Here is an 11,078-nt window from a genome sequence, read left to right as displayed (position 1 = left end):
TACTCCATGGCTAGTACAAATAACAAGGGGGACATTGGATCCCCATGTCTTAGCCCTCTCTTTCCATCAAAGAATCCATAACCTTCACCATTAACTCTCATTGTATACTTAGGAGATGTAACACAAATCATAATCAGACTTATGAACTTGGCATGAAACATATACCCTTTGAGTGCTTCTTCAACAAAATCCCAACTAACCATATCATAAGCTAGATGTAACACAAATCATAATCAGACTTATGAACTTGGCATGAAACATATACCCTTTGAGTGATTCTTCAACAAAATCCCAACTAACCATATCATAAGCTTTCCTTAGGTCAATTTTCATCAAACATCTAGGTGATGTCTGTCTATTATAGTTCCTCAACAAATCATTGCATATAAGCACATTATGAACCATAGATCTCCTTTGCACAAATGCTGATTGATTCTCTGCCACAATTGCATTGACAACAACCTTCAATCTACTACAGAGTAATTTAGAAATACATTTGTACAGAACATTGCAACAGGAAATGGGTCTGTACTGCCTGGCACTTTCAGGAACCTTTATCTTTGGGATCAATGCAATATTAGTAGTGTTGATTTGCCTCAACAACCTTCCATTGTTGAGGAATATCAATACTACCTTTGTGATGTCCTTCCCTACAATGTTCCATGCTGATTTGAAAAAGCCATTTCCATAGCCATCTGGCCCCACGCTTTTATTGCTATCAATTTTGAACATAACTTGCTTCACTTCCATTTCAGAGTACGGCTTAATTAGATCAATTTGTTGTCCTGCTGATAATGTTGGCCCATTGTTGAGAATGCCAGTAGAAGTTTTCAATCTATCAGACTGCTTCCTTCCTAATAGATCATTGTAATACTCCACAAATATATTAGCAATAGTTTCTTGTTCAGTCTGCCAGTTTCCATATTGATCCTTCATCTGAGTTATTGCCTACTGGAGCTTCCTATGTTTTATAACTGAGAAAAAATAATTAGTGTTATCATCTCCAAGCTTTATCCAAGTAGCTTTACTTTTTTATTGCAAGAACATCTCTGCTAAGTATGAAGATTGCTTAAACTTTTAGAATTTAATCTACTCATCCTCCTGGAGTTGTGCATTTAAAGGATCAAGTTGCAATAGTGTCTGAGCTTTCTTCGGTAATACTTTATCATCATCTGCTTCCTTCACTATGTTACTGAATTGATGCTTATTCAACTATTTCAACTTCCTTTTCAACTGTTTCAATTTCTGCACTACTTGATACATTCTGCAACCATCAATTTGTGCATCCCATACTTCCTTAACCTTAGAAAGAAATAAGGGGTGTTGTGCCAAACATTGCTATAATTGAATGCTCTCCTCCTTCTGAAGTTGCTCTTATTTAACATCACTTTAGCTGGGCAATGATCACTGATGCCTTCAGGTAGGAAGGTTGCTCTACATGCATGCATAGTGTTTAGCCAAACTTCATTAATGAACATCCAATCTATTTTTGAGAATATTCTATGATCACCACTTTTATCATTCCAGGTATATTTTTGTCCTTGTTGAGGAAGCTCAATTAGACCACATATGTCCACACAATGCTGAAAATCCACAACTTCTGCCCAAGATATTGGATTCTCCCCATTCTATCTTCAACATTCAGAACAAAATTGAAATCTCCTAATATTAGCCAAGGTTGCTGACATGTTGAGCTTTGTTACTCTAGTACCTCCCATAGCTCCTTCCTCTCCTCTCTAGTATTATGTGCATACACTACTAATAACATAAACCTCAATTGCATAGGAATGTATGTTACCTCACATGTAACTACTTGAGTTGTGCTCATTTTAAGCTGAATATTATAGTAGTCTGGCCTCCAACTTATCCATATTTTGCCATTGTAATGGTCTCCCAAGTTATTTATGTTATTCCATCCACTGAACATACTGCTAGTTATTTTCTCGAACTTGTTACTTTTTATTTTTGTCTCCAACATTCCTACTAGATTAACTTTTTTTTACATTGCAAAGGGACTTGACCTCCCTTTGCTTATTTGGGGAATTGAGCCCCCTAATATTCCAGCATAGCATATTAACCATTCCCTGATTGAGGAATGGTTTGGCCTCCCACATTATCTCCAACATTAGCTATAACACTACAATCTAATTTGGTCCTGTGGAGAACCCAAAAGGTGTTATTACTTGTCACATGTTGCGTCTGCTTGTTTTGGATCCTTCCTGCATGCTTATCCATACAGAGTTTGTCTGTTCTTGTATTTTCTCTTTCAGGGGGAGTTCCTTTTGTCCTTCACCACTTTTTTGAAACTGTTGCTTCTCCTTTGGATCTTCAGAGTTTGGTTTGTCAGTCCTTATTCCGTATTGTGCTATTTTTTCTTTTGGCTCGTCTGTTTTTGCCTTTCTTCTTTCTGCATTCTGCTTCTGAATGACCATATTTGTTACAGAATTTACATAAAGTTGGGTTCCATTCATAGATCACTTTTTGATCTATCACTTATCCTTTTTCATTTCTAAACAGAATACAATCTGGTAATACTGTATCAATTCTCACCTCTACGAGTAATCGAGCACAATTGAGCCATATCTTCTTCTCTATATTTTAGTCTACCATCAATGGCTTTCCAATCAGACTACCTATCTTACTTAGGCCTTTTGGACTCCAATACTTGAAATCCAGTCCAGGCAACTTTATCCAAATCGGCACAATGTATAATTCTTCTCTCGTAAACTCCATGTTTGGGAACCAAGCTTTAACAATGAATGTCTTATTGTCAAAGTGATAGATTCCTCCCTGAATTGCTTCATTTTTTCCCAATTCTGTATCAAACCTCACTAGTACAATCCCCTTTTTTTAGCATTAAAATTTTATTGATCCCATGTTTAGCCTAGATCCTCTGTATATACCCATTGGGTACTGAAAATGAGGGATGAGCTCCCAACACATAGCATATCACGATATTCTTCCAATATTCAATTTTAGAAGCAATATCTTCTAATTCAATAACTACAATTGATGACTCACCTTGCACTTTAGGAGCTACATACTCAAGTTTGAATCCAGCATTCGATAGTTTTGAGATATCAAAATTCTCCCAAATTGAGCTCTGTTTGGTTGGTTGCTCAAGTTCCTCCTCCACCTGATCCGCCCAGGACTTATTCCCGCTACTCAAAGTACTTTGCTGCTTGTTACCTGACTGTACTATCTCATTCCATTGTTGAATTGCTTTCAATTTGCCTGCCTTCTCTGATTCTCCTTTCGAAATTAATGTTACATTGCTTTCTTGTTCACCTAGGGTTTCTGTCAATTGGCTGCTTTGAGCTCGTTGTCCTCGATTTTGATTGTACTTAGCTGTTGTTTCCTTCGCCATTAGAGACTTCCGAGATGGAACCCACGCCCTCTTCCCCATGGCCAGCGCACGTTAGTTAAAGTGCACCGAGAGAAAAACGAGCCATCGTCAGAAAATTTCTTATGTGCTTCAGTCTAATTTTGTTACTCCCCATTTTTTAGTAAGTAACTTTTATAAAGTCCCCTTAAACGATAAATTACAAGTAATCCATGATAGGTGGAAACAACTACCTGCGAAACAAGACATGCGACAAAAGGTTAAAACAAAATACACTAATTGTGTAAATAAATAATGCACTTAGTGAATATATAAGTTGGTCCTGTAGGCACGTAAAATTTATTGAATTCAAATTCAATAAAAAATTTGGATTATATTTTAAATATACTAGTCCAAATAAATTATGGGATAATATTATTTGATTAATTATTTAAGTCCAATAAATATTGACCGGGCTAGCCCATTTAATTTGGTTGCAAGTGATGAGCCCATTTCATTAGGCCCAAGATGTCATCTTCCTAGAGGCCCAGTTTGGTGCCACATGTCAAAATGGTGTGGCACGCCAACTCAAACGGAAGAGCCAATAGGATCATGCCACATGTCAAAATGACAAGGCATGCCAAGTCAAATTAAATGGCCAATCAAACTGCGCTACATGTGCAAGTGACATGTTATGGCCAATCAAGTACGGCCTTATCACGCTTCAATCTAATTGGTTGGAGAGAGTTTATTCTAATCACATCTCTTCCCTTCCACAACTATAAATATGGGTGTGCATAACTCATAAAGGACACCAGAAGTTATAACAAGAAGCAAGAGAGAGCTCGCCGCAATATTTCTACAAATTTCAAGCTTCAAACAAGCACGTTCAAGTTCAAGAAATCAAGTTCAAGCTCAAGAACAAAGAACAAAGTACGAGTTCAAATCAAAGTTCGTGCTAGTTGAATTCAAGATCATCGTTCGTGGCAACAAATATATATTCAAAATCAAGCTCAAAGGCCCTTGAATAACGAGTTCAAATCAAAGTTCGTGCTAGTTGAATTCAAGATCATCATTCGTGGCAATAAATATAGATTCAAGATCAAGACCCTTGAATTTATTTACTGCTGGAAAGAATCAGAGGAATCATAGAGATTGTAATACTCAAATTATTTGAAATAAAATACTACGATTGTTGTAATATTTTTCAGTCTCGATTATTTTCTTGACGCCATTTGTTGTCTACTGGTCATTTTTCAATTTATTTTGGCAACAAACAGGGAACAAGTTACTGGCTAAATGTAAAGCAAGACCTTAGATTAGACAACTTTAGATGAGCACTCGAAGCTTCAGGTATATATAGTGAACTAAGGCTGGAGATATGCTATCATATTTCACATCATAAAGAGACTTTGGGCTTACTACCTCCTTTCTAAGAGAAAAATGGAGTAGACTTTTTTGGAACGTTCCTCCTGTTCAGCAGTACATAAAATAGTTCATATAGAGATTCTTGATTAATAGCCCTGAATAAACTCCCACAACAGATTTGACACACCCAGATTGGGATTCATTATCGAATTTCATTGTGAATCAGTAACTTATGAACTGCTTTTTACAGTCTCAAAATTGTCATGACAAATTTCTTACTATGGTTCAGAACAAGGGAGTTTCGAGTGTAGTCTGTACCCTGTAGACTTACATTATGCTCAACTCTGCCTCTAGCAAAATGGCTTTCAAGAGCACGCAGAGAAACCAAATACAGTTGCGTAAAAATTTGATAACATTACTGATTCAGTAACTAAATACATCTGCATTAAATTTTGAGAATATTAAGCCAATATATCATTCCTGTTACAGCTGAGGGCAACTTCCTACAAAAACCTCTGCTGCAAATAAAATGTACAAGACTTTTTGTGCACGAAAAAACAGGTTTTACAGTGATTTCAATCAGTTCCAACCCAGAAATGACAATACACCTCTTTCCACCTTTTTCCAATGCAGAGCAGCAATTAGTCCGTCAGAACATCTTACTCTAGAGCACTAACAATGCAACATTAGTTAAACAATTTGACAGGAAAGACAGAAGATAACAAACGCCTAAAGGTTAACTTGCTGAGTGGGCAGCCACCTGCATCTTCTGCCAAGTTCTCTCTCCTTTCAACAGCATCCTTCAAGCGACAACTACAGTTGATCACAAAGCAGACTGGCAGTGCTGAGATGAGATCTGGTGCATTCACATAATGACCACTCTCTGCAAGGATATTTGTGGTACCTGAGCCTGATATCAAGAACTTCCACAAGATCCCATTTGCCTACTTAGCCTGTTGTACTTTGGGATAACATTTATAGAAATTATAGCTAGTTCATCATGAAGTATCAAGATCTCCTGATCATTCAATTGCATTCCATCCATATCGAGTTCAAAGTAGATTTTCAAATCACAAAGCTTGAATGTGGCCCCCATATCCGTAGTTCTTGAGGAGACCTTCATTTTGCCTCCAGTTCTCTTTCACCTTCACCTCAACCTGTTTGAACAAAAAATTTAACATGAGAATCACCTTTTCCAGTTGTACCTAGGCAAAAGTTGTGTTAGCAGGAAGTAGGAGGAAGAAGCTGCAGCATGTTAGTTCGAAGTATCACGATGTATGAGTATCCCAATGTCTTTGCAATCCATCCTACACACAGATTATCATGACACTTACCTCCAGAAAAACTTTCTTTTGCAAGAAATCTTCTATGTCAAGCCTTGCAGCGGTAGCAAGAAGCTTCAAAGCTTTTCCTTCCTGAAACAAATCAAGAGACATGTAAGTTTGTAACACAAGAACACATATAATCATGTTTAGGGAAAGCCTAATCAAGGACCTAATTGATCATGCTAGATCATATTAGGGAGTCTAACCCAGGACCTAGAGTCCTAGGATCTTGGTCTTTCCACTACTCATTGGAAAATGTGATTAAGAGAAGAGAATCTGCAACTGTTGCTGATTACTTTAGCATCTGAGTGCGAAATATGTCTGAAATTGGTCAATGATCAGAGTTTATGAATATAAACATTAAATACACGATATAGGACTCTATATATCTAAACACTCTCCTGCAAGTGTAACCTGTTTTTGGGGTTAACACGTGGACCTACAAGTGTGGGGAAGGGCTTGCCAAAACTTAACTCTAATACATATGTGAAAGAATCTAGCATCCAACATTAAGACAATGGGTGGAGTAGTACAAGACCTTTATAAACTCTCTGGATGATCTTTCATACCTATATGTGGGATGCTGTATGACTCAACAATATATAAGTGCAAACTCTAGATTAAGTTGTAGTCTAGCACGATAGATAAGGCAGGGAGAACGGCTAAGGAGAGGGTGAGGGTGGGGGACACTGCTTATTTGTATTATTCAAGGTAGCAGCCGCAATTACAGGATACATAGTTTCCAAAAGATGTAATGCCAACTGCCCCTATAAAAGAAGGATGACTCTAATATAGCATAACCGGAAAGGATGATTTTTTTTGGTTAAAAAGCTTATCTCAAACAACAAACACCAATGACACACAAAAACTGACTGATGAATATTACCTTCCCAATAAGGATGATCTTTTGAGTGTTCTTCTCCACTATAACTTCGACTTGAATGAAGTCTTTCGCATTTGGTCTAGTCTTGTAGCTAACTACATTAACCTGCGGCGAGTATGGGCATATTTAGAGGAAAACTGGAAACTGGTCATGTAAATTCCTACAGAAAGGAAAAATAGAAGCAAATATTATTTACCAATCAACTTGAGGGTTTCAAACAAATTTTTACCTGACACGCATAAGGAACTTCATTTCGGTATTGCAAAAATATCTTCTCTCTGACAATTTCAGCTACAAAAAATCTTTCGGGATGCTCACTAGCAATGTCCTGAAAGTAAGATGATGGGCTTGTTAATTGACCTTGGCAACTACTATACATTATTATAGGTGGATAAAGACTAAATTGCTACAAAACTTTTGTGCATTAAGCAATGTCATTTTAATATAGCATAGCACATGCAAGTAATGGGAAAAAGAGCAGTTACTTGTAAACATCATGCTGCATGCATATGAGGACACAGATAACCTTATTCCCAGGTTGAAGACCTGGAGTTCCCCACCCCACCCTGAGAACAAAGAAAAGCTCCACACCTTCCATATCTCTTAGTAAAACATAGAAAGGAGGATGAAAGCAGAGAAAAAGAAACTTCTATGGAAAATCAAATCCAAGACAATGACCACTAATACTAACAAAGATCAATATCAGGTATATACTGGTAACTGCTGGCTTGCTATACTTGCATACTCATTCTTTCTCAGTGTTCATGCTACACCATTCAGACATCCCACAGACCAAAGGGAAGATTCTTCTGGAAGGTATAGACAAACCATTCTTTTTTTTGTTTTTGTTGAGACATTACACCAATCAACTTTGATTCTACTTTGTTGCAACTCCTGCAGGTTTCATTTTCATACAGTTACACAAACTGAATAAGATAGTCCTTTCCCCTTTTGCTACCCTACTCTGACCTCCCCCCACTCGACCTATTCAAAGAAACGATTCTCCTTGATTGGATATAAACAACAGATTCACAAATGCACATTGTTTGAATGTATTTTAAGGTGTACTTCAAATGTGCATCAAGGCTGATTTTGAATTTTTATAGATTGAGGTACAAAATTATTGGAATTGTATCAGTTGTATAATATTGAGGAAGAAAAGAAGACTCACTCCATTTTAATGCCATCACTTTCAGATGGCATACAGATCATAGTATTTGATTTAAAAAGCAGAGTTCAAAAGAAATAGATAAAAACACCAGATGGAATCAAATTTACATATAGAAGTTTTGGCAGTATTCACAAGCATAGTTGCATGGAGAGATGAGGAATGCAATCTACCCACATTTTGAGAAGAAATTATCTTGCGAAATATAGATGTCATTTGTCTAAGGCTCAAATTGAGTGGTTGATTCCCAAAAAGATCTCTACAAGCTTAAATGCCACCAAAAATCATAAAGATTAAAGTTGAAGATGATTCCAAAGTCATGAATTTTTCCTCAACTTAAAGAAAGAAGTCAATGAAAAGAGGTGATGGGAACATAGACACAGTATATTTACACCTTGGGATAATAAGCAGGCCCAAGAGGAAGCTTAGATAATATCCAGTCCTTGATATCTTCTACTCCATGACCATACTTTGCACTTACAGGTATCACCTCGTCAACGTCCGTAAATTTCTCATACCACTGAAAGGAATAAAACATAACATCAGAAAATGCCAGAAGATTTAAACTACTTGACTAGTTGGTCTAAGTTCGTTAAAAGAATATCCAATCTATACAAGTTCAATTACAACTCTTCTCATATGTCTCAAATTCATAATTTGTCATCTGGCTTAAATCCATGTTCTACGTGACCTTTACAGCTATAAGAATATGTCCACCTTTAGACTTCCACACCAATATACTGCTAATTCAAAAATGGTTACTCCAAAATGCGAAATTTTCTTTCTTTTCTTTTGGATAAGGTAATCAAATAGCAAAATTTTGGTTAAATTCCAATGATAATAGCCACTGCCATGTAGTTGATGAATTCTACAAAGAAATCGCATAAGATGACTCAAATTGCTTATACTTTGTCTGACTAGAATAAGTAATGCATCTTTGCAACACTTAATGCAATGAATGATCTCATCATCAACAGGTACCTTACCTCAAGTTTCTTTGCAATTTCACCAGGCTTGATCAGGTCCTTCTTATTCAAGACTAACAATGTCGGTACTTTATATTTTAGGTCTCCAACACCCTCTTCCAACACTTCATCTATCTGAAAGCAGCAAATCTAGAAAAAGTTAGAAAGCGGTCATATTTTCCAGATGGCTATTTACAGCAAAGAACCATACCTTTTCAGGAGCCTTACATGCGTCTACAACAACAACCACACAGTCTGCATTAACTGCTGCACTCCGGACATTCTTCATCATCATTGAATCTAACTTGTGCATTTTCTTCTCTATGACACCGGGAGTGTCATAAAGTATCATCTGTATGGGAACACCCAGAAATGATCATGAGCCTGAGACAGGGGATTACAAAATGTCTGGAACAAATTGAAATCTATGGAACAGATATAGGAAGGCATATTGCAACAGCTAAAGTGCATATTGATAACATATGATAATCTCCAGACTGCATGAAAGAATCAAGCATGCTTAAGTAACAAGGATTAACAAAACAATCGACCACAGCTGTGCAGGCAGAGCGAGGCAAAAGTAAAAGACCAAAAAAGAGGTTTCTTCTAATTTCTGACAATAGTAAAATTTAAAAGAAACAAAAACCACCTGCTTGCCACCCATTTCACGGCTACAGGCAAAAGAGAAAAATTATCCAAAGGAGACCTACAGCGCGGTTGATAGATAAGGTGAGCAAGCCATCACTCTCAAATCTTTTTTTTCGAGAAAACTAGGTATAACTACACAAAACAACTTTCCGTTGCAATCAATAATAAGTAGCACAAAGCAATGTATAAGCACCATATTTTCACATGAATGAGCAGCCAAAGATAAATAATCTCAGACATGTTGCAGCTCAGCAGAAACATAGTACTCCCTCTATTCCCTTTTACTAGTCCACTATTGACTTGATACTCCCTTTAAGAAATCACTTATTAAGAGTTTCTTTTTACCAAATCACCCTATTAAAATTCTATCAACAAAGCAATGATTGACAAGTGTGAATGGTAGCATTGGAGGAAAAAAATAAATCTTACTTAATTTGCTAAAGCGAGCAAGTAAAAGGGAAAATTTATTTTTAATATAGTGAACTAGTAAAAGGAAACGGAGGGAATAGTAGTAGTAGAACAATCCAAACCTGATACTCTGGGCCAGAACAAATACCAAGAACTCGATGACGCGTGGTTTGAGGTTTATCAGTAACAATGGACAGTTTCTGGCCAACCATTTGATTGGAAAGTGTACTTTTCCCTACATTCGGCTTCCCAACCACTGCCACATATCCTACATATAAGAGCAACTTGGACTACATTAATTCAATTTTTCAAAAAAAAAAAATTAAATAAAGGGAAGGAGAAAAAGCAAACCACTGCGATGATTGGGATCAAGAGGAACGAAATCGAGCTCCTCCAATTCGTAATCATCAAGTAAAGCCATGTTTCGGTCTGGTTTGACACTCAGTGACAGCACCATCGGCGAATCCTCTTCCTCTTCCCCTTCTTCTTCTTCTTCTTCTGCTTCATTTGTGTCTATCACACCTTTAGACCTCCTCATGCTCATAATAATATTGTCCTTTTCTTCTGCTTCAACTTCTTCTTCTTCTTCTTTGTCATCGAGAAAAGGCTCCGACTTGCGGCGACTATTGGTGGCGCGTAGCCGGAAACGGCCATTATTGCCGGGAAGAGAAGGTGAAAAGCAGTTACAGTGGGAATGGATAAGAGAAATGTAATTTCTTCTAGGAAGAAGAGTTGCTGGGAATAAAGAAAGGTTCAGACATAGCGCTCTCATTTTTGGATTATGAGTCACTCTACTCCTAGTACTAATTTAACCGGCCTTGTATTTCTACCAATTTTCTATTTTTCTATTTTTCTCTGTTCTCGATTTTCTTTTTTGCCATGGCAATATGTGCATTATAATGTTGTACTTTATGCCATTTCGTTGGTACACTTCTCTTGTTGCATTAAATTTGCAACCCCAATACCAAAAACCTTTGAGGTAAAATAAAAA

The 11,078-nt window shown here is 37.0% G+C and overlaps 1 protein-coding gene across 1 annotated transcript; it reads right to left on the bottom strand.

Annotated features, from left to right (window-relative positions):
- Positions 1-5,112: 5,112 nt before the first annotated feature.
- LOC104089917 (GTPase ERA-like, chloroplastic) lies at positions 5,113-10,881 on the bottom strand. Its single transcript, XM_009594934.4, has 9 exons — positions 10,439-10,881; positions 10,210-10,355; positions 9,243-9,383; positions 9,053-9,166; positions 8,461-8,586; positions 7,128-7,226; positions 6,902-7,003; positions 6,025-6,105; positions 5,113-5,847 (listed from the first exon to the last, which is right to left on the bottom strand). Exons 1-9 carry the CDS (start codon positions 10,857-10,859, stop codon positions 5,761-5,763), a joined length of 1,317 nt encoding a protein of 438 aa, XP_009593229.1. The 5' UTR covers positions 10,860-10,881; the 3' UTR covers positions 5,113-5,760.
- Between the last annotated feature and the right edge of the window lie 197 nt (positions 10,882-11,078).

This window comes from Nicotiana tomentosiformis, chromosome 2 (assembly GCF_000390325.3).
Source record: "Nicotiana tomentosiformis chromosome 2, ASM39032v3, whole genome shotgun sequence".
Classification (NCBI taxonomy): domain Eukaryota; kingdom Viridiplantae; phylum Streptophyta; class Magnoliopsida; order Solanales; family Solanaceae; genus Nicotiana; species Nicotiana tomentosiformis.
Note: the sequence above shows the minus strand (reverse complement) of the source record. Positions and strands in the feature narration are given on the sequence as shown.

Coding starts and splice junctions, on each gene's coding strand:
- LOC104089917 (XM_009594934.4), bottom strand. CDS start 10,859: ATGAGAGCGCTATGTCTGAACCTTTCTTTATTCCCAGCAACTCTTCTT. Junction 10,356..10,438: donor TGATCCCAATCATCGCAGTG/GTTTGCTTTTTC, acceptor TCTTATATGTAG/GATATGTGGCAGTGGTTGGG. Junction 9,167..9,242: donor CATGTAAGGCTCCTGAAAAG/GTATGGTTCTTT, acceptor TGCTGCTTTCAG/ATAGATGAAGTGTTGGAAGA.